A 23430-nucleotide genomic window follows, 5' to 3' on the forward strand; every position below is an offset into this window, starting at 1 on the left:
ATCCGCAATACATCACGGACGTGTGAATGGACCCTAAGGGTACTTTCACACTTGCGTTGTGAAGATCCAGCAGGCAGTTTCCGGATCCGGCATTCCGGTAAGTGTTCCGGAATTTTGGACGGAGAAAATACCGCAGCATCTCCTCTGTGTCCAGTGCCACTAGCAAGCCGCAACGGGAACGAGCCTCCCTATTGTAACCCGCGAGGGAGGGAACAGGGCAGTATAACCTGTATGAGGTGCCCGGGCATTTTGGGGGACATTATATGTGTTGGATAACCCCTTTAACTTGAGGGTCTTAGTTAGTACGGATAACTACTAACTTTACATATGGTTTCTGATGGGCCATTATTAAACATTAATTGACACTTAGGCTACTTTCGCACCTGCGTTAGGTGTGGATCCGTCTAGTATCTGCACAGACGGATCCGCACCTATAAATGCAAACGCTGGGATCCGTTCAGTACGGATCCGTCTGCATAACTAAGTAAAAAAAAAGTCTAAGTGTAAGTCAAACGGATCCGTCCTGACTACATTTAAAGTCAATGGGGGACGGATCCGTTTACAATTGCACCAATATTGTGGCAATGTAAACGGATCCGTCCCCATTGACTTACACTGTAAGTCAGGACGGATCCGTTTGGCTCTGCACAGTCAGGCGGACACCAAAACGCTAGAGCGGAATGGAGGCGGAACGGAGCCAAACTGATGCATTCTGAGCGGATCCTTATCCATTCAGAATGCATTGGCGCTAAACTGATCCGTTTGGGGCCACTTGTGAGAGCCTTGAAACGGATCTCACAGGCGGACCCAGAAACGGCAGTGTGAAAGTAGCCTTGGGTGCCAAGTATTTTCTCAGCAGTCTCAGAGACTCAGTAGTTTCTTGTCAGATTCTTGCCGTTTTGCGGACATGTTCTATCACTTTGAAATGTATGGCTCTGCATCTATTCCGGAAAAAATGCGGATCGGATGCAGAACAGAAATACGGTCGTACTCACTCTACGAATATTCCAAGAACCTCTCATTTATGCGTATAGTGATTGTAACATTATACAGTATATTCTGTGTGCTGTTGCGTTGTATGAAGCTTTATATTCATGTGTGCTGCACCTGCTCGCTGTATCCAGAGAAGACGACTGCTAAAATAAAGCAACACAACAGTGCCCCCCTGTGGCAGAGAGCTGCAGGCACATACTGTCTCCGCAGAGCATCTTGAAATAAAAAAGTAACCCCTGGAAGATTTAGCATACCTCTCCACTTTATAGAGTAAACTGGTGCCAGTTCATCTCCCAGTAGGCCAACCCCTTCCCACATGGCCCCATAGGTTCACATGTGTCTAATCTCTAGTATTCTATTCCAGTATTGAAAGAGAATAACGGATCTGGCATATGCCTGTGCCGGACGGATCCCATTCACTATAATGGGGATCCATAAGGTGTTTGGCGTGAATACCAGCATTCTGCTGGACATTATACCATTACATGCAGCGTATCCCGCAATCTGTGAAGGAGGATACTGCCAGAACATCTGCTGCCGATGTGAATTTAGCCCTAGGTCAGGGATGGCCAACCTGAGGCTCTCTAGCTGTTGCAAAACTACAACTCCCATCATGCCCAGACTGCCAACAGCTATCAGCTTACAGCAGGGCATTGTGGGAGTTGTAGTTTCAGAACAGCTGGAGAGCCTCAGGTTGGCCATGCCTGCCCTAGGTGGTGTCTATTCTGTTTGTACAAGTACGGTATATTTTATTTCCATCAATGGGGACAGGGGCGTCGTTAGGTCAAAACATTCGGGTCTTGATTCCCCGATGTTTTGTCCAGTGCCCCGAATGTTATGCTGGCCTGGTAGCATTTTTTTAAATTTATTTGGCTATTTCCCACCCCCCTTGTACTTGTTCCGCTACTTGAGGGGCTGCGCGGGCATGAGTTCAGTCACTTTGGTGCGCAATCCCGTCCTGCGGCGCGTGATCCCGGGATCACGCGCCGCAGGATGGAATTGCGCACCGAATTGACTGAACTCATGCCCACGCAGCCCGCAAGTAGCGGATAAGCGGAACAAGTACAAGTGGGGTGGGGTGGGGGGGGGGGATGATCTGTGGGGTTGCCAAGACGGCTAGGCCCTTCACAGTAGGTATTAACCCCTTTCAACAGTCCCCCATTCACTGAAGGGTGGGGGCGTGGCACAGTGGGCTTGTGCCCCTGATGGCGGATAATAAAGAAGAACTGATGATCTGGCACCTATCAGTTACAGTTGGCTGGATGAGTCGGTTCCATGCTTAGTGTCATAACCGGGACCGATGGACTGACCTTCCTGTTTGCAGGGTTACATAAGACATTAGTTTTGCTGAATACAGCACATTGTATACATAGTTTAATTGGAATCGGTCGCCACAATCTTGGATTATTACACATGAGGAGTCCAGATCATTCCCCTCCTCCCATTCCCCCACTGTCAGGTCTCAAAGCTGTGCTGAAATACATGGTCTGGACTGCTGTACTAACGAGGGGACTCGTCCATGCACTGCAGTCCTGACAACTTATTTCAGGGCAAATCTGAGCACTGATCTAGAGAGGGGGAGAGAGAATAGTTGGACTACTAACTGGGGAAATACTGGAGTAGTATTCCATATATGGAGCCCAGATAGCACTATTTTTCCCCCCCTAGTTTCCTACTTCCTCAGTGGTCAGCGCTGTGTGTGTATATATATATATATATATATATAACTTTGCACGGGTATGATTGATCTATTTCATTTAATGTTTGTGTGTGTCCTTAAAAGATAGACAGTATCCACTATAACAGTGACCTCCACAGCCCCCCACCCCTTAACACTGACCCCCTTCCACAGTGCCCCGTCTCCTTAAAATGGGACCTCCACAGCAGCCTACCCCCTTAACTTTGACCTTCACAGCAGCCTGCCCCTTTAACAGCGAGTTCCACTGCACCCCACCCCCTTGACAGCGACATCCACCGGGGCCCGCCCCCTTAACACTGACCATAGGTTACAGTCTCCTTAACTGTGACCTCCACCATTCCCGGCCCCCTTCACAGCGACTGCCCCTTTAACAGTGATTGACACATTACCCCACTCCCTTAACAGTGACCTCACAGTACCCCGCTGCCCCTTTTATAGTGGCCTCCACAGTCCCTTTCTCCCTTAACAGTGATCTTCACAGTGCCCGCCCCTTTAACATTGACCTCCACAGTGGCTTCCCCCTTAGCAGAAACATTCACGGCACCCTCTCCTTTAAAAGTGACCTGCACAGCGGCTGCCCTTTTATTAGTGACCTCCACAGTACCCCGCATCTCTAACAGTCATCTTTAACAGTCATTTACTCAATAACCCGCCCCCTTAACAGTGACCTCCACAGAGCTCTGTTCACTTAAAATTTGACCTCTACAACACCCCACCCCCTTAACAGTAACCTCTACAGCACCCCGCCCCTTAACACTGACCTGCATAGCGGACCGTCCCCTTAACAGTGACCTCCACCAGTCCCTGCCCCCTTAACAGTGACCTCCACAGTGTCCGTCCCTTTATTAGTGACCTCCACAATACCCTGTCTCCTTAACAGTGACCTCTACAGCAATCTGCCCCTTAACACTGACCTCCATAGCAGACCGTCCCCTTAATTGTGACCTCCACAGCAGCCTGCCCCTAGGGTGGCCAGAGGTCCGGTTTTAGGCAGGACAGGCCGGCTTTCAGACTCCCTGTCCTCCGTAGGGCCTGGATGGACACAGGGATGTCCTTTTGAACAGCTCACTCTCAGACAGCAGCACTGTGCTGTCTGAGTGTGAGCTGCAGGGGTGGGAGGAAGGGTGACTGACAGAAGTTGATTTTTACCTTCATTTTTTTAATCCCCATCGGCTGCAGAGTGGGAAGGGGGCGTGTCTTGTTGAGACCTGGGGGCGGGGTTTTTGAGGGTGGTCTGAATGGCCACCCTACCTGCCCCCTGAACTGTGACCTCCACAGCACTCCACGCCCTTAACCGTGTCATCCACAGCAGCCTGCCCCTTGAAAGGAAATCTGTCACCAGGATAATCACTATTGCAGTAAAGCCATGGCCTAATAGCACTTAGTACCTTATTTCCAGATCTGCCTTTGTTCCAGCAATAGATGTTTTCTATCTTCTGATAATCCAGTTTATCAAAACGTATGCCAACTGATGGCATATGTAAGACTGATCAGGATCATGATCCGGCATTTCAATGCATTTGTAAGACGGATCAGTCTTTCCGGTGTCATCCGGAAAAATGGATCTGGCATTTTTTTTAATTTTTTTTTTTCGTTCTGCGCATAAAGGATGGATCCGGCATTGCAGTATTTTGAATGCCGAATCAGGCACTAATACATTCCTATCGGAAAAAATGCCGGATCCGGCATTCAGGCAAGTGTTCCGGATTTTTGGTTGGAGATAAAACCGTAGCATGCTGCGGTATTATCTCCGTCCTGAACAGTCAAAAAGACTGAACTGAAGACATCCTGAACGGATTACTCTCCATTCAGAATGCATGGGGAGAAAACTGATCAGTTATTTTCCGGTATTGGGCCCCTAGGACGGAACTCTATGCCGGAAAAGAATAACGCTAGTGTGAAAGGACCCTAAAACATAAAATAAAACCCTTAAAATCACTTTTCCTACATATAAAAAATGAGGTGGCAGTAGCACTAAATGAAAAAAGCTAGTATTCTGTTAGATGTCCTTTAGGCCTCATGCACACGACCGTAGTTCTAGTCCGCATCCGAGCCACAGTTGTTGCGGCTCGGGTGCGGACCTATTCACTTCAATGGGGCCGCAAAAGATGCGGACAGCACTCCGTGTGCTGTCCGCATCCATTGCTCCGTTCCGTAGCCCCACAAAAAAAACTGAACGGTCGTGTGCTTGAGGCCTTAGGATGAGTTCACATCTCTGTTGCAGGCTCCTCTTGGGGTTCTTGTCATATATTTCATCAGTCAAAATATCGGAAAAAAGTTCTGCATGGAGGATTATTTGGTCCGGTAAAATGACAGATCTCCTTGGTCGATGCCTCTTAATAAATTAGTCACATCTCAGGCAATCCATGTGCCAGAAACTGAAGTCTACGCCAACCCCTACCCAAGTGAACCTTAATAATGACCCTTAGGCCTCCTGCACACAAACGTGTGCTTCCCATTGCCGGATTTCGGACCGCATTTGTGGCTCCGCAATACACGGGCGCCGTTCCGTGGCCATTCCGCATCACGGATGCGGACGCATTCACTTCAATAGATCCGCAAATCCGGAGATGCAGAATGGTGTGGAACGGAAGCACGAAACGGAACCCTACGGGAGCACTACCGAGTTCTTCCATGGGGTTTCGTCCCGAACGTCCGTTCCACAAAAAGACAGAACATGTCCTATCTTTTTGCGGAACGGCCGGTGAAAAAAGTGAATGGGTCCGCGATCCACTGCGGCTGCTCCATGGACGGTGTTCGTGCATTGCACACCATGACCACGGGGCGCACACGGCAGTGTGGCCTTTTCAGTCTTTTGCGTCCGTTTTTCACGGATCCGTTGTTCCGTTTTTTGTTTCCGTTCTGTTTTTCCATATGGCATATACAGTAATTACATAGAAACAATTGGGCTGGGCATAACATTTTCAATAGATGGTTCCGCAAAAAAGAGAACGGATCCGGAAGACATACGGAGTACATTCCGTATGTGTTCCGTTTTTTTTGCGGACCAATTGACTTGAATGGAGCCATGGAACATGATTTGCGGGCAATAATAGGACATGTTCTATTTTTCAACAGAATGGAAACGGAATGCATACGGAGTATATTTTAGTTTTTTTGCGGAACCATTGAAATGAATAGTTCCGTATATGGACCGTATACAGAACGCAAAAAATGCCCTGTAAATGGGGGGAAAAAATGGTTGTGTGCAGGAGGCCTTATTGTGTGAGGTTTGATAAATCTGGAGGGTAGATAACACTCTGGAGGGTCCCATAGAGTTGAATGAAGTGGCAGCAGACAAGTATACCCACTGCTCCATTCAAACTGGGGAACACGGGATCTTCCCTTCTCATGACCAGTGGTGGTCCCAGCTGTCAGACACTGATCCCCATCCTGTTGATCACGGATAACTAAAATTAGTGGAAAAACTTTTTAATGTTTACAAATAAAATAGTTATAGTGTAAGTGGCCGGTACGGCAGCAGAATACTGACTGGAGTCTGAGCACATTTTTGGTGGTGGGGTTCCCAGTGGTTAGACACATTAAGGCTAGGTCTACACGACGACATTTGTCGCGCGACAAAAAGTCGCGCGACAGATAGGGCGCAACAGTTGTCGCGCGACATTTTGTTGCACTAATGTCGCGCGACAATTTTTATAATGGCAGTCTATGGTGTCGCACTGCAACATGCGACATGTTGCGACTGCGACGCGACAGTCGCATAAAAATCCATCTTGAATGGATTTTCTGCGACTGTCGCGTCGCAGTCGCAGCATGTTGCATGTTGCAGTGCGACACCATAGACTGCCATTATAAAAATTGTCGCGCGACATTGGTGCAACAAAATGTCGCGCGACAAATGTCGTCGTGTAGACCTAGCCTAAAGGGGTTCACCAAGCTTTTAATATTGATGACCTATCCTCAGGATATGTCATCAATATCAGATCGGCCGTCACCCCCACCAATCAGCTGTATGAAGGGAAGGTGCGCGCAGGGCCGTCTCCCTTCTCTCTTCCTGCTCACCATAGACATAGCAGCAACGACCTGGAAGAGAGACGGGAGACAGCTGATCGGCCGGGCGCGCTGGGTGTCGAACCTCCACCGATCTAATATAATTGACCTATCCAGAGAACCCATTTAAATGCACAACTTGTATATTTCATTTCATAGGGATTTAGAAAAGTTTAGAAAAATATATTATTCCAGTTGCCTGATCCACCGCATGCAGCGTTTTTTGTCTAGCCAAAACACAGCTTTTACGCGGGATCGTAGCCGGACCTCATGGCAGTCAATGTGGATTCGGCGCTGAAGTAGAGGATCTGGCAGGCTGCTCTGTGCTGGAGTAGCCTACTGGATTTCCAAACGGAGATGTGAACGAAGCCCAAGACCGCCAATTTATCAAAAAACAGTGATGACCACTATCTCTTCCAATCCTCCCATACATTTGTATGCTCAGCCAAGCATGAATATGTAATGAATAGGAGAGTGGAGAATGCCTGCTTAATAAAAGGATCAGACAGTTGAATCCAACATGCCCAATCTAACGTGTGCGGCCAGATCATGTATCTTCATGCTGCACAGTCTCAGTAATGAAGTTCCTCCTCTGAAGGCCACAGGAGGACGTTCACCGCTGAGCAGTAACCTCAGAACCGCCAGAGAGAACAGGAAGAATATCATCATTTAGAAAAGTTTTTTTGTTCGAATATTGTATAGCAGTAAACATTTTATGATCCAAGTAGCTTGATTATTTAGGCCTCTTTCACACAAGCGAGATTTCTGTCTGGATGTGATGGGTGTTGTGATCGGACAACATCTGGTCTGAATCCCGACTCATTCACCTCAATGGGTCTGTGTAGATGATCGTTTTTCACGCATCATCTCTGCGTTCAGGAGAAATTGCACCATCTTCTATATTCTGCGTTTTTCACGCAACCCTGGCTCCATAGAAGTGAATGGGGCTTGTGTGAAAAACGGAAGGCCTCCAGATGCAATGTGTTTTCCACTGATGGTCGCTAGGAGATGTAGATTGTTATGCTTCAGTTTTTCTTCCCGCTCGTGAAAAACACATGCAATCCGGACAGAAAAACGCACACACTGAACACAATTGCAGACAGAACTGATTGAACTTGTGTGCAAAGCCATTAGTTTTAGGCCTCATGCACACGACCGTCGTTGTGTCCGTTGTTCCGTTTTCCGTGATATTCTGCGGACCCATTGACTTTCAATGGGTCCGTGAAAAACTCGGCTGATGCACCGTTTGTCATCCGCATCAGTCATCCGTGTTTCCAGTCCGTGAAAAAAATATAACCTGTCCTATTTTTTTTCACGGAAAACGGTTCGCGGACCCATTTAAGTCAATGGGTCTGTGAAAAAACGCAGAGGCACACAAGATTGTCATCCGCGTCCGTTTTCTTCCTATCATTTGCATGGCAAACTTGACTTAGATTTTTTTTTTTACTTTCCTTCATGTCTGGTGATCCTCCAAAAATAAAGACACACAGAAACAAAAACGGAACCCCTTTTTGCGGACCGCAAAAAAAAAATACTGTCGTTCGCACGAGGCCTTATTCTGTACAGATCCTGACACCATCCGTATCGCTTGTGTGAAAGAGACCTATGCTGATGTTACCATTGTACTACAGTACATTTATTACTAGTTAGTATACATAAGGTTAGGGTCACATCTCAATTTTCCAGCTATGTTAGGGTTCATGGCCATGAACTTATTTTTTTACCCGTGTCCGTTTGTTGTTTTTTTTGCGGCCTGTATGCGGAACCACTCCAATAGGTACGCAAAAGACTCGGTGTCCATTGCATTTCACAAAAAAGATAGAACATGTCCTATTCTTGTCCGTTTGGAGGACAGAGATCAGCATAGTTACAATGGATCCACAATAAAACGCATGCAATACGGATGTCATCCATATTTTTGGCGGATCTGTGTTTTGCAGGCCGCAAAATACATACGTTTGTGTTCATGAGCCCTTAGTCTGTCTCGGCACACAGCAGAAAGCAGGCACTGTTGCTGGAAATCAGCTGGCTCCCATTATAGTGGATCCAGCGGTGCCTGGCGGTGTCCGATTATGGTAAATACAGTAACTCCGGTAGTCTGTTACTTTGCCGGAACACACCTGATTTACTGACCATAGATGTGAACAAACCCACGGCATCAGTGGTGCGTCCGCTTTTCCCGAAGAAAGAAAATGCTCTTGAAAATTTAATTTTCAGCTGAGCAACATCCGTGGATTAGGTCCCTTTCACACGAACGAGTTTTCCGTGCGGGTGCAATGCGTGACATGAACGCATAGCACCCGCACTGAATCCTGACCCATTCATTTCAATGGGGTCTGTGCACTGTTTTTTTTTCACTCATCGGTTCTGCGTTGCGTGAAAAATGCAGCATGTTCTATATTCAGCGTTTTTCACGCAGCCCAGGCCCCATAGAAGTGAATGGGGCTGCTTAAAAAACGCATTGCATCCGGAAGCAAGTACGAATGCAATGCGCTTTTTCACTGATGGTTGCTAAGAGAGGTTGTTTGTAAACCTTCAATTTTTTTATCACGCACGTGCGGAAATAACTGAACGCAATCGCAGACAAAACTGACTGAACTTGCTTGCAAAATGGTGCGAGGTTCACTGAACGCACCCAGAGCCAATCCGTCACGCTCGTGTGAAAGAGGCCTACAGATGATACACGGAGGGTAAAAACGGACACACTGACCATCCACGTATCTGTCACTGATTAAATAAGGACGCTTTTTTCACGTACACGTGAACGAGGCCTAATGCAGACCCCCTGACGTCATATCTGTATCAGCACAATATGACTGTATGTAGTGCTATAATACACAGACTACCTGCAACAGCACAGATTGTATCCTATACTGAATGAGAAGAATACATCTATTGCTAAAGAGTAGAATTAGAGGAATACGATATAATCTCTGCATGGCCGCCAGACGTCTTCCAAGGCAGTTGTCTGACATTTTATTTGTCTGCTGATAATGCCATTTTACTAAATATGAGAAGTTTTCCCATCAAAGGAAAAAGTAAATTCTTCTTCCTCCCACAACGACCAGAAAAATGGTCACATGAACAATATAGTAAAAGCATTGAAGCACCAAGGCCATCCTGATATCTGCAGTTGCATATGCTGCCAAAATGTGCCGCTGGCAGCAGGAGATGCGATATCAGGAAGATCCGGTTTCCCATGTGGCCAGAGATTGTCTGTCGCATGACGTGTGTGTGACGGCTGCTGTATATGCCTCTGTGGTGAGAGGGGCGGCGAGAGCGCAGTCTTCAAGAATATAGCAGACTCCATGTATGCACCTGCACCATATGGTGACCGATCCACTTTAAGGGCTCATACACAGGAGCGTGTGTGCCCCGTGCCTGTATTGCGGACACAAAGAGCGGATCCGCATTAGGCTACTTTCACATTAGCGTTCGGGGCTCCGCTTGTGAGTTCCGTTTGAAGGCTCTCACAAGCTGCCCCGAACGCATCCGTACTGCCCCAATGCATTCTGAGTGGATGCGGATCCGCTCAGAATGCATCAGTCTGGCACCGTCTGTCCTCCGCTCAGCAGGCGGAGGCAAACGGATCCGTCCAGAATGGAAGTCAATGGGGGCGGAAGGTGACACAATATGGTGCATTTTTCAAACGGATCCGTCCCCCATTGACTTTCAATGTAAAGTCTGGACGGATCCGTCTGAATACAAATTGTACTTAGACTTTTTTAGTAAAATATAATGCAAACGGGTCCGTCTGAACGGATACCATCGTTTGCATTATAGGAGCGGATCCGTCTGTACAAATACCAGACGGATCCGCTCAGAACGCAAGTGTGAAAGTAGCCTATATGGGCACCAGACGTATGCGCTCCATGTCATGGGTGCAGACCCACGGACTTGAATGGGTCTGCAGTCTGTAAGATATGGAGCGGAGGCACGGATCGGAAGAACTACGAAGCCCTTCTGTGAGATTTTAGTTTGTGCCTCCGCATTGACCCAAAAAAATAGAACATGTTCTATTTTTTTGTGGTGCTGAACGTATCTTGCAGACCGAGGACCATTCAAGTGAATGGGTCCGCAAACGGCGTGCACGCAGACAGTGCTTGTGCATTGCGGACTGCTATTTGTGTGCATGTGCCCTTAGTCTGTTCTAGAGTAGTGTGAAAGTTGGGAGCTATATGGCAACACAATGGGGGTCATTTTACAGCTGGTGCTGCGTCAGTTTTTGCCCTAAAAAAGTCACAAGACCCCTTTTTGCGACTTTTTAAATGCCAGTGCAAAAATATTTTGTAGCAGGGTGTTTTTGTGCTGTGCTCGCCACTTAGGAGTGGTGGGGGTCTGAGCCAGCACCCCTGACACATTTAGGCCTGGAAACAAACATAAAAGCGGGGTAAAAATGACTCCAGTCAGGGCTTTTTACTCCAGGTGCACAGACTGCCGGCAGTGCACCTAATTTTATTACAAGCCTGATCCTCGTCAAATTAGGCGCATTCTCTACAAGCGCTGGGGGAGGAAACAACGCTGGTCTTTGTAAATAACCCCAAATATCTTCCGCCATTATAGTATTTCCCTATGATCTGAGCTTCTGTCTGTCAGATTGATATATTCTTACTTATTCTGCCATAACATGCATTGCTTATTGTGCTATGCTCTATGTATAAACCCAAGAGACGTACTTGTAATATGTCACCTGTTATGTGAATTTTTCATGTAATTGCTTTCCTTTTTATTGTGCAAAAACCCCAAATAAATGTTTTTTGAAACTAAATATCTACCGCCATTAGGTAACAATATCTTATCCAGGTGATTGCATTGCAATACATCTGTCTGCAAAACTGGTAAGATGCAAAGTGGCTGAGTCAAGGACCCACGGTATTATTTTCACTAGTGATGACTGTGGCAGCCACGTTACCAACAAGGCTTCAGGCAACTGTACTGTACTATGTACTCCCAATCCAAACACTGCGGACTTTGCCCGGGAGTTTTTTTTTTTTTTTGTTTGTTTTTCAGTGGGGGAGATTTAGCAAAACTGGCTTAGGCCTCATGCACACGTTCCGTTCTGCAAAATGGGGTTCCGTTGTTCCGTGATCCGTTTCCGTTTTTGTTTCCGTGTGTCTTCCTTTATTTTTGGAGGACCACCAGACATAAAAAGGAAGTAAAAAAAAGTCTAAGGCAGGATTGGCATGCAAATGATAGGAAAAAAAACGGACGCGGACGACAATCTTGTGTGCCTCCGCGTTTTTTTTAACGGTCCGATTGACTTGAATGGGTCCGCAAACCGTTTTCCGCAAAAATAATAGGACAGGTTATATTTTTTTGACGGACTGGAACCATGGATCACGAACGCGGATGGCAAACGGTGCATTAGCCGAGTTTTGAACGGACCCATTGAAAGTCAATGGGTCCACAGAAAATCACGAAAAACGGCACAACAGACACGGAATAAAACAACGGTCGTGTGCATGAGGCCTTAAGGTGGCTGATTTCGACAATGCTGGCCGACTGTCGTTTGAAAAAACAGCGCAAACAAATATTCGCAATTGTCAACGGCCATGCTGAAAACTTCGGCCGTTCATCAGCTTATGCAATACAGTAATACACTGGTACGATCTATACCAGTGTATTACTGTACTGTGCCGGCAGCAGGGAGCGCACGGCGTCATAGCAACCAGTGACGCCGTGCGCTCCTGCTCTCAGGAGGGATCCAGGCCGCGGTTCCACGGCCCGCACACGGCTGTGAAACACGGCCGTGTGCATGGGGCCTAAACTGCATGTTGATGGCATGATTGGGTGAATTCAGCCGATCACTTGCCATTGTGCTCAAGCATCAGGGAGTCAGTTTAAAAAAAAAAGAATAATGATTCCCTGGTCTGGCAGTTTATTTCGTGGGATCATTCGTACGAACAATCCCACGGACGACTGATCGGCCGCAGTGCGGTTGATCATTATCTCCAATGTATGGCCAACCACTCGGATTCCACTTGTCATTTTTCAGAACTCCTTTACACCAGGGCAGTATGTGATAGATTTAGCAATGGGGCGTACTCTGCGCCTTATTGTTAAATCTGTCATTGTGTCCCTAATAAATAAGGCTGCGTTCACATTTGCAGCACAGCATCCCGGGAGGCTGGTCCGGCAGAGAACAGCCTGCTTGAGCTCTCTGTATACGTCATTGCCGGATACTACCGGAATGCCTGGCGGCCCCATTAACTATGATTGGGTTTGGCAGAGATCCAGCTGCAAGTATGCCGAGAATCGGCTGTGTTTTGTCCAGTTGATTCCCGGCATTCTATGCAGGAACAGTCTGGCCTTTGCGAAATGGACATCCCAACTATTTTTCATGACACTATACTATAATATTGGTCAGAGAAAGTAGCACAGGGCTTCATAAGTATGACTCGCCATGCAGTTGTCATGTCATGATAACAAATTTTTTTTTTATTAGTACTATACCAAACTTATGTATTTTTGATGTTTTACTACTTTTACATCATAAAATCCACCTTTTTTTTTGTCCCCAATCGAAAAACATTTTTATTTTTCTGAGGTGGAGCGGTGTGTTGGTTCTTTCAGATGCATGACACTTTTAATCGCCATTCTTTATGGGATGACCATAAACTGCAATTCTGTCACTGTGTTTTTTATTTTAATTTTTTTACTGCATTCAGTGTGTGAGATAACTAACATGATTATTGTATAGAAAGGGTCGGATACCACCTAGATGCAATGATACCAGTTATGAGTAGTATATTACTTTTATTCAATTTTTCCAAATAATAAAAGAACCAGATAAGAGTAAAAGTTTCTATTCTTTTAAAAAAAAATAAAAAACATTTTTTACTTCTTTTTAAAAGGGGTTGTCCCACGAAAAATGTTCTACAATTTTCAAACCAGCACCTGCATCTGAATACTTTTGTAATTACATTTAGTATAGCCGAGTTATTTAATAAAATGTATCTTTATAGCGCCAACTGCTGTTTGTTTATTTTCTTATGTCTTTGTCCTACTTACTGAGAAGGTCGCACATGCTCAGTTTTAGGGTACATTCACACTTGCGTTAAACTTTTCCGTCATAGAGTTCTGTCCTAGGGGCTCAATAGTGGGAAAAAACTGATCAGTTTTATCCTAATGCATTCTGAATGGAGAGCAATCCGTGCAGTATGCATCAGGATGTCTTCAGTTCAGTCACTGTTTTTGGATAGAGAAAATACCGCAGCATGCTGCGGTATGTTCTCCGTCCAAAATTCCGGAACACTTGCCGGATCTGACATTATTTTACATTGAAATGCATTAATGCTGGATCCGGCCCTAAGTGTTCCGGAAAAACTGATCCTTTTTTCCAGATGACAACCAGAGAGACGGATCCGGCATTTTCAATGCATTTGTGAGACTGATCCGCATCCGTCTACAAATGCTGTCCGTTTGCATACAGATTGCCGGATCCGACAGGCAGTTCCGGCGACGGAACTGCCTGCCGGAATCTAGCAACGCAAGTGTGAAAGTACCCTTAGGCCTCTTTCACACTTGCGTTGTCCGGATCAGTCGTGTACTCCATTTGCCGGAATTACACGCCGGATCTGGAAAAACGCAAGTGAACTGAAAGCATTTGAAGACGGATCCGTCCTCAAAATGCATTCAGTATTACTATGGCAGCCAGGACGCTACTAAAGTCCTGGTTACCATAGTAGTAGTGGGGAGCAGTATACTTACCATCCGTGCGGCTCCCGGGGCGCTCCAGAATGACGTCAGAACGCCCCATGCGCATGGATGACGTGTCCATGTGATCACGTCATCCATGCGCGTGGGGCGCCCTGACGTCACTCTGGAGCGCCCTGGGAGCCGCACGGATGGTAAGTATACTGCTCCCCCGCTCCCCACTACACTTTATCATGGCTGCCAGGACTTTAGCGTCCCGGCAGCCATGGTAACCATTCAGAAAAAGCTAAACGTCGGATCCGGTAATGCGCCGAAACGACGTTTAGCTTAAGGCCGGATCCGGATTAATGCCTTTCAATGGGCATTCATTCCGGATCCGGCCTTGCGGCAAGTGTTCAGGATTTTTGGCCGGAGCAAAAAGCGCAGCATGCTGCGGTATTTTCTCCGGCCAAAAAACGTTCCGGTCCTGAACTGAAGACATACTGAACGGATTTCTCTCCATTCAGAATGCATGGGGATAATCCTGATCAGGATTCTTCCGGCATAGAGCCCCGACGACGGAACTCTATGCCGGAACAAAAGAACGCAAGCGTGAAAGAGCCCTTATCCTTCAACTGATAGGGAGAGAGCTACAGCAAAATTTGCACCTCCCGCCCCGGGAAAGGACACTCCCCTTGAGCTGCCAGGGATTGTTCTGATGCAACAACCTGTTTGTGTGCTGCCACACCATTTAGTTTCTTTTTGTTTGGTAACACCCAGCAGTACCTTGACTGCTGCCAATGTATTTGTTAACTTCTAGCAGGAATAATGCAGGTGTAGCACAGCATAGAGCTATAAGAATATGTGCTACAGAAGTTATTACATGGGGAATACAAGTAGTTACTAAACCAGACATGTCAGGAGAGGTGACAGGTCCTCTTCAAAATTACAGCAAAATGTTGTGATTTGACCATACCGCCTGCATAATCCTTACAGGGGTCAAGATGTTTGTGTGCAAGCCCAGATTTGGCTTTTGAGGGGAGGGGTGGGGATGGCAAAAGGAGTATCCTGGGGTTCTAATAGCTATGGCCACTATCCAACTTTATCATGGGGCTATGTGACGATTATGATCGCGATACCAGTCGTGTGAGCAGCGATTGCCATGTAGCACTGCACTTGTTCCTGTAGACCGAGCCTAAGGCCGAATGCACATGGCGGTGGTATGCCGGGCTGGATTCCTGTTCAGAGCAGGAGCGCACGGCGTCATTGGTTGCTATGACGCCGTGCGCTTCATGTCGCCGCTGCTCTACAGTAATACACTATACGAGTGTATTACTGTAGTGCAGCGGCGGCATGAAGCGCACGGCATCATAGCAACCAATGACGCCGTGCGCTCCTGCTCTGAACAGGAATCCAGCCCGGCATACCACAGACCGCTTTCGGCCGCGGACATGGCCGCGTGCATTCGGCTTTACTCGCATGAAGCTTGGTGGGTTTTTTTTGCAAAAAAACTAAATGAACCGCACTAATGTATGAACCTCCAGACAGCGAATCACACCACTTTGGGGCCCATTTATGGGCAAAGATCAGATGCTTGCCTGCTCATTTAGCTGCACTTACAGGTCAGTTGATCAGCAGAACATTTCCATAAACGTTCGTTACCAATAATTAGCCTGATAATCTGCCTATTTAAATGAGCCCTTAAAGGGCATCAGTCAGCAGATTTGTCCCTATAACACTGGCTGACCTGTTACTTGTGCGCTTGGCAGCAGAAGGCCTCTGTGTTGGTCCCATGTTCATATGTGCCCGCACTGTGGAGAAAAAGGATGTTTTAATATATGCAAATGATCCTCTAGGAGCAACAGGGCGTTGCTGTTACACCTAGAGGCTCTGCTCTCTCTGGAACTGCTGCGTCCTCTCCACATTGATTGACAGGGAGAGGCAGTGAAAAAGTCATCACGTCAATCAAAGTGGAGAGGGCATGGTAGTTGCAGAGAGAGCAGAGCCTCTAGGTGTAATGGCGACGCCCTCGTTGCTCCTAGAGGCTTATCTGAATATATTAAAACATCATGTTTCTCAGCAATGCGGACACATATGAACATGGGACCAACACAGATGCCTTCAGCTGCCAAGTGCACATGTAACAGGTCAGCCAGTGTCATAGGGACAAATCTGCTGGCAAAAGGCTCGTTCAGCTGGCATCTGTCTGTCCTGCATACATAGTCAGGGGAGAGCCACTGACCCTTGGGCGGCAGCTTATCTCCTGGGAGAACAAAAAGGATTGGGCGGTGAAATGCAAGGTTTTCTCCCCTGTTGGGGGAGTTTCAGGAGCCCCCCATACACAATAGATTTTTGGCTAGACCTGCTAAAAATGGCCAGATCAGTCCACGATACTCTGTGTATGGGGACCTTCAGATTTGTATCTCAGCAAAGCAGAATCCCATTACTTCATCATAAGGGCTACAAAATGCTGCTAAAAAATCCATGTGTGACCCCAATCCTAACACTGTATTCACCTGGGCCACACAGGGAGCGTCAAGCTCGTGACAACCAGCACGTGGCCCTTGGCCAAAGGAGCAGCCTATCTTATGTGATTTGCTTCAGAGAGTTTTAAAAACGGATATAGGATATGATGTGGCGATACATACTTACCATTAGTGTAGTTGGTAAATTAGAGACATGTAAGCTCGTCTGGGAAAAACGCCCAAATCCCACCAGGACTGCCCACTTATGGGCGAGGCTTTTACAAGCCCCGTACGCTTTTGGCCTGGGACAGCTTTCATTTGCAGGGACAGGCTCTGAAAATTAAGGACAGTCCCTGCAAATTGGACTGTTGGCACCATGGTGATATGAAGCTGAAGCTCCAGGCACAATATCTGAAAGATACGTGGTAACAAAAAACATGTATAGAATAAATCACCAATAAATCTATGGTCATACATAGATCAGACACACAATATGTATTACAAGGTAGATGTAGAAAACAACAGACGGCGACTGAATCCACCCAATGTCTCCAGAACAAGACTGCAGGAGACAGAAATCAGAAGGTAACATTACCGGTCCCTCAGTAGTGCAGCCTCAGGCTTTGGGCCTGTAACCTCCAGTAATCATATGTCAGTGTATTTTATTTTTTTCTACATTTCTTCGCACACTAGAGAGCCTTATATAAACTTCTCTGGTGCATCACATTTTAGGTTGGCGGTACACACACACACACACACCACACACACACACCATTTCAAAAGTAGAAACAATTATTTAGGTCAAAGTATACTTTTTAGTACGTAGACAGCGGTATATATCGTCATGTTTTGTGTCTGCAGGATTCTTTAACAACCCTGACATTTTTCTTTACTGTTTTGGGTAGTACAATGGACGACACCGTTATGGGGACGCTGTGGACGACACCGTTATGGGGACGCTGTGGACGACACCGTTATGGGGACGCTGTGGACGACACCGTTATGGGGACGACACCGTTATGGGGACGACACCGTTATGGGGACGACACCGTTATGGGGACGACACCGTTATGGGGACGCTGGGGACGACACTGTTATGGGGACGCTGGGGACGACACTGTTATGGGGGTCATTCTGCTAGTATTTAATAAATTGTATATAGCCCTGCAGTTTTCACACTGGCCAATAGGTTTTGATTTCCTTCTGTACAGGTAAGGCTATGTTCACACCTCTATTAGGAAATCTGGCATGCTGTTGCGGCGCACAGCAGCCTGCCGGATCCTCTACTTTACCGCTGGATCGCTATCGACTGCAATGAGGTCCAGCGGTAATCCAGACAATTTCTGGCATAATTGACGTTTGGGCCTGACAAAATCCAGGCAGCTGGATCCCCTAAACAGTCTAACTTTTTCAGTAGCTATTATCACCACAGGCAGGATTACAATGTCAAGTAACACATCTGTACAGATAACACAGGATCCACCATTCACAATAGGCGATATCACAGCTTATCTACTCCCTCCTGACCTCTGCACAGGTCACAGAACATGCCCAGAAAACTCTTCCATAGAAGTCATTGGGTCCCATCCAGACTATTGTGTCTATGGCCCATGTGGCTCCTCTCAAAAGACAGGAAGTCCTAACATTTTTTAGACCTTGTGGCCAGTGTGAATTTTATACATTTTTAAAAATATAGATGGTGACATGGATTATAATTTTTTTTAAACTGCAAAAATTCTAATAATAAAAAAGTTTAACATAAAAACGTGATTTAAGGCCCCTTTCACCCAAACTAGTATTTTGAAAGGGTGCGATGCGAACGCATTGAGCCCAAACGGAATCCGGACCCATTTATTTCAATGGGGCTGTATACACGTGCATTGGTTTTCACGCATCAGGCTACTTTCACACTAGCGTTCGATCGGATCCGTTCTGAACGGATCCGCTCATATTAATGCAGACGGAGGCTGTATTATAACTTAGAAAAATTTTCTAAGTGTGAAAGTAGCCTGAGCGGATCCGTTCAGACTTTACATTAAAAGTCAATGGGGGACGGATCCGCTTGAAGATTGAGCCATATGGTGTCACCTTCAAGCAGATCCGTCCCCATTGACTTCCATTATAAGTCGGAACGGATCCGCTCGCCTCCGCACGGCCAGGCGGACACCCGAACGCTGCTTGCAGCGTTCAGGTGTCCGCTCACTGAGCGGAGCGGAGGCTGAGCGCTGGCAGGCGGATGCATTCTCAGTAGATCCGCCTCCACTGAGAATGCATTAGGGCCAGACGGCTGCGTTCAGGGCCGCTTGTGAGCCCCTTCAAACAGAGCTCACGAGCGGACACCTGAACGCAGGTGTGAAAGGAGCCTCACTTGTGCGTTGCGTGAAAATCGCAGCATGTTCTATATTCTGCGATTTTCACACAACACTGGCCCCATAGAAGTGAATAAAGCTGCGTGAAAAATCGCATCTGCAAGCAAGTGCGGATGTGATGCGTTTTTCACGGATGGTTGCTAAGAGATGTTGTTTGTAAACATTACGTTTTTTTATCACGCGCGTGCAAAACGCATTAAATCACATTTCCCCTGTTCTAAAAAAAAAAAGAACTGAACGCGATCGCAAACAAAACTGAATGAAATTACAAAATCGCGCAGTTTTCACTGAACGCCTCCGCAACGCATTTGGACACGCTTGTCTGCAAGGGGCCTAAATAATAGGTCATCTTCTGAGTAAACATTTCCTTAACGACCATATTTTTGGTCCGCGCCCGATCCAGATTTTTTGCGGATCGCACTCTATGGGGCTGCAAAAAATGCAGACAGCAAATCATACAACACGTCCTACTCTTGTCCATTTTGTGGACAACAACAGGCATTTTGACAATGGGGCTCATGAAAAGTACGGGATGCACGCAGTCCGTATCTGCATTTTGCTGACCGCAAAATGGACACGGTCGTGTTAACGTAGCCTCAAAGAGATTCTATAGGTACCGTATATTGAGTGATGGCATATTCTTAGACTATGCTATCAACATGAGACTGATGGTATATCAACTGATGGGATCCCCACCGATCACAAGAACAAAGGAGGCACTGTGCCTGGAGGCGAGCCGAGACATCTTGAAATTCACCGTGCAAGTCCCTCTTTTGCCTCGAGGAAAGTTAGGAGATCCCCATACACTTTAGAAAGTTGGACGAACCAGAGTTGAACCAACATGTGTGTCATGTGTATGGTTGTCAAGCTTCGATCAGTAGATGCTAGTTTTTTTTTCTAATTTAAAATTAAAACATTTGTATCCTTGCAGTGAAGATAGATAGATGATAGATAGAATTCGTGAACATGGGGTAGATTTTTTTTCTTGGAATTAATCACCAGTGATTTTAAATTAGCGAGCGATTAACGAAAAATACGCAATCTAATTTACCAAAAGCTACAAAACACCAGTGTTTTCCAGTCCTCCGATTGTCTCAAATTAATCTGAGGATTACGCTGGGTAGAGAACTCTCACATAGAGGATTCCAATTAAGTGAACAGCCATTTTGTCAGCAGAAGGGGGAGGGGGCAGAATACAAAAAAATGCAGTTTAATATATCACATCGGGCTTCAGTGTTTTTTGAATAAAGGAAACCTGCAGTGCACCAAATACACACACACACACACACATATATATATACACACACACACACACACACACATACATATATACTGTATGCATAAAACTGAACGTTGCAAATAACTAGGGATTTGGGTGCTTTGTCCCCAGCATTAGATATTGCAACTTTTATTTTTTTTAAAAAGCGGATGCCTTGCCTGCCTGTTCTTTGAGGGGAGGGGTCACCAGACAGATTACCCATGTAGCTTTTCAAAAACGCCAAACAAACAAAAAAAAAAACTTTTTTTTTTTTTTTGCCTTTTGCTGGAATTTTCCACCAATAGCCACTTTTACCCACACAAAGTGAGAACTTTTTGAAAGGCACTTTACATCAGAGCACTTTCTAAAGAAAGCATCCTTTTTTTTATTATCACATATATACACTCAGCATATGCATTTATAGCAACATAGTACAACTAGACAATAAAATGTGAAATATATATATCATATATACACATTTATATCAATCACTTGACCTAGCCCGTAATGGCGAGCTACAAAATGGACCAGACTGTTCTTGTTGTCCTAGCATTGTCTGGACAGAAATACCGATTAGATCAGGTTTTGTATTAGAATCCCAGATAAAAATATAGTTTTTTTTACAAAAATGCAATCATTAATAGGAAATATAATGTATATACCGGTACTTTCTATGGTTATGACGAAGACACAATGACATATCTTTAGCACATAATGTACACTGAACAGATCAAGCCTTGCCCCACCTCTCTACCCTTTCTCTTAGTGTAACTGACATATAAAATTGGTTAAGAGCACCACAGCGCCACCAACACAGATCAATGTATTAAAAAAAAAAAAAACTCCCACCGTGTGCAAAAAAAATTATTACAAAAAGCAACATTAAAAACCTACAATATATTCCTAATTGTCTCCGGCTGAATGACAATCAGGCCTAGAGGGGAGTATATATTAATATATCATCCCCCTCCAGTGTCATTCTACACCCAGTCATCGCCATAGAGGGAGTTGATCTTCACAAATAAGAACAGCCACCATTTAGTACCAGCCATAACTTAGAATATAATAAACCTCTTGTGTCACTGTCTCCTCCTTCCTTCCACTTTGCATTGAACAAACGATTCAGATCATTTAACGCCATGTACATACAGCAGATGTGCCCAGCAGAAAATGTATTAATCTGTTGATACGTTCATTTAGAAATAAAAAAAAGTATATATGTTATATCTATATACCCAAGGTTGAGGAAGGTTTTTATGTACTGTATTACGGTGTAGGCTGCAAAATGCAGAGCAGAATAGTCTAATATTAAAAAGGTAGTAGATATTTACAGACATGGGTGTAATATTTCCACAGGATGAAGGCTTGAAGAAATAAAATAGGAAAAATACAGGTACATTGTATAACAGCACGCTAATGTAAAATATACACAATGTAACAAGACGTCGCTGTTTATCAACACAATATAACAATCTGCATTGTGGGAGTTACAAAAAGTATATATACAGTTTTTAAAAAAAAAAAATTTTCCTAGGACACCCACCCACTTTTTACTAACAGTTTGGCGAGAACTTGAATTAAAATTCACAATGAACTCACCTCTTTGCCAGGCGGCGAGAAGCCATCGGGAGAAATTATTAAAACAATATAAGATGATGATGACCTGGGTTCTATCAAACAATTTCCAAGCAGCAGATGGCTTTTCAAACGTCTCGAAATGGCAAGGCAGGGAGAAGTCCTACTTAGTTCCATGATGTCTGATTACACAGGGGTTTTCTTCCTCAATCTTCAAGCTTTGTAAGAAGAAGAAGAAGAAGAAAAAAAAAAAAGCCAAAGAAGATTATAGAAGCAGAGGCATAACCACAAGACTCTGGGGTTAACAACTTTGCAATGGCAAACAGGCGGATTGTGATTGGATGGGAGGGCAGTGTCCCTCCAGTCTGCACTATCCTCCTCCTCCTCCCCCCTCCTCCTTCTGCAGCCTGGAAAAAAGGCAGTGTGCCATTTTAAAACTCCTATCATACGAACACCAACCTGCTTTCATGTGAAAGCCAAACTATGGCACCTACTGTGCTCACAACCTTTGTTCACGATACGATCTGCCCCAGCAGATTGATCTGTTGACATAACGCCTGAATCAATCACACTTCCACCATTTAATCAGATTGCAGTGATGTCATCATGGAGGAGGGGGGGAAAAAGACAAGTTGTTACAATGTAACAATATCTGATGCGTTGCCCGGGTATTGTTTATTATTTGATACATGAGCCTTTGAGAAGGGAATGCTGACTTACCTTTCCCTCTGGATTGGAACACTAACCTGCTCCTGGGGTCAAATCTAAAGGATATGGTGCACCAAGCTTTTAGTTTTCACTTACTGGCAAGATAATAACATGCTGCCCACAAACAAAATGGCCATGGTAGTGAGTTGTACAAACCCTCCCCCTGCCCCTCCCTTCTCTCCCTGGGAAGTGGTGAAGATCAACAATGTGGATCAGCCCCCTCCACCTAGAGAGGAACAAAAAAAAGGAACACAAAAAAGTGCAAAAAGGAACACAAAAAAAAAAAAATCCTCCATTCTGGTGACAAGAGCTGAAACTTTCCAGAGGCAGACCATTGTTCTAGGAATGTGATCAGCTGCCAGTCATGGCGGATTTACATGAATATGCTAGGCGAAAAACTTCCTGCTTTGCATATGTATGAGGTCTTTCACCTACCTTGGCAGGGCTTCAAATCAAGTGGGCTGGTGTAATGTGACGCCTGTGCCTTCTCAGTGCAGCGCTGACTCAGGGGCTTGTGTGCAGTGCACTGGCTGAGCTGCTGCTAGGTCCTCACACTGCAGACTGAAAAGGACAGCAGTTCTAATATGTTGTTTTTTTTAACTTATATATTTATTTATTGTGCTCAATTAGCAATTATTTTAAAACACATAGCGGTTGAGGTGCAGCTAAAATAGGATTGGAAAAACAGCATTGTGGTTTTGATGGTGGTGTTTTTTT

General features: G+C 45.5%; 1 protein-coding gene across 1 annotated transcript in view; it reads right to left on the reverse strand.

Annotated features, from left to right (window-relative positions):
* The window catches only part of EPC1 (enhancer of polycomb homolog 1), a 95382-nt gene extending 72640 nt beyond the window's left edge, over positions 1 to 22742 (reverse strand). The window contains exons 1-2 of the mRNA XM_044293132.1: positions 22726 to 22742; positions 22030 to 22223 (exon numbers count right to left, since the gene is read on the reverse strand). Coding sequence (XP_044149067.1) covers positions 22030 to 22182 — 153 coding nt within the window. The 5' untranslated portion in view covers positions 22183 to 22223; positions 22726 to 22742. The remainder of the gene's footprint in view (positions 1 to 22029; positions 22224 to 22725) is intronic.
* Between the last annotated feature and the right edge of the window lie 688 nt (positions 22743 to 23430).

Source organism: Bufo gargarizans, chromosome 5 (genome assembly GCF_014858855.1).
Source record: "Bufo gargarizans isolate SCDJY-AF-19 chromosome 5, ASM1485885v1, whole genome shotgun sequence".
Taxonomy (NCBI): domain Eukaryota; kingdom Metazoa; phylum Chordata; class Amphibia; order Anura; family Bufonidae; genus Bufo; species Bufo gargarizans.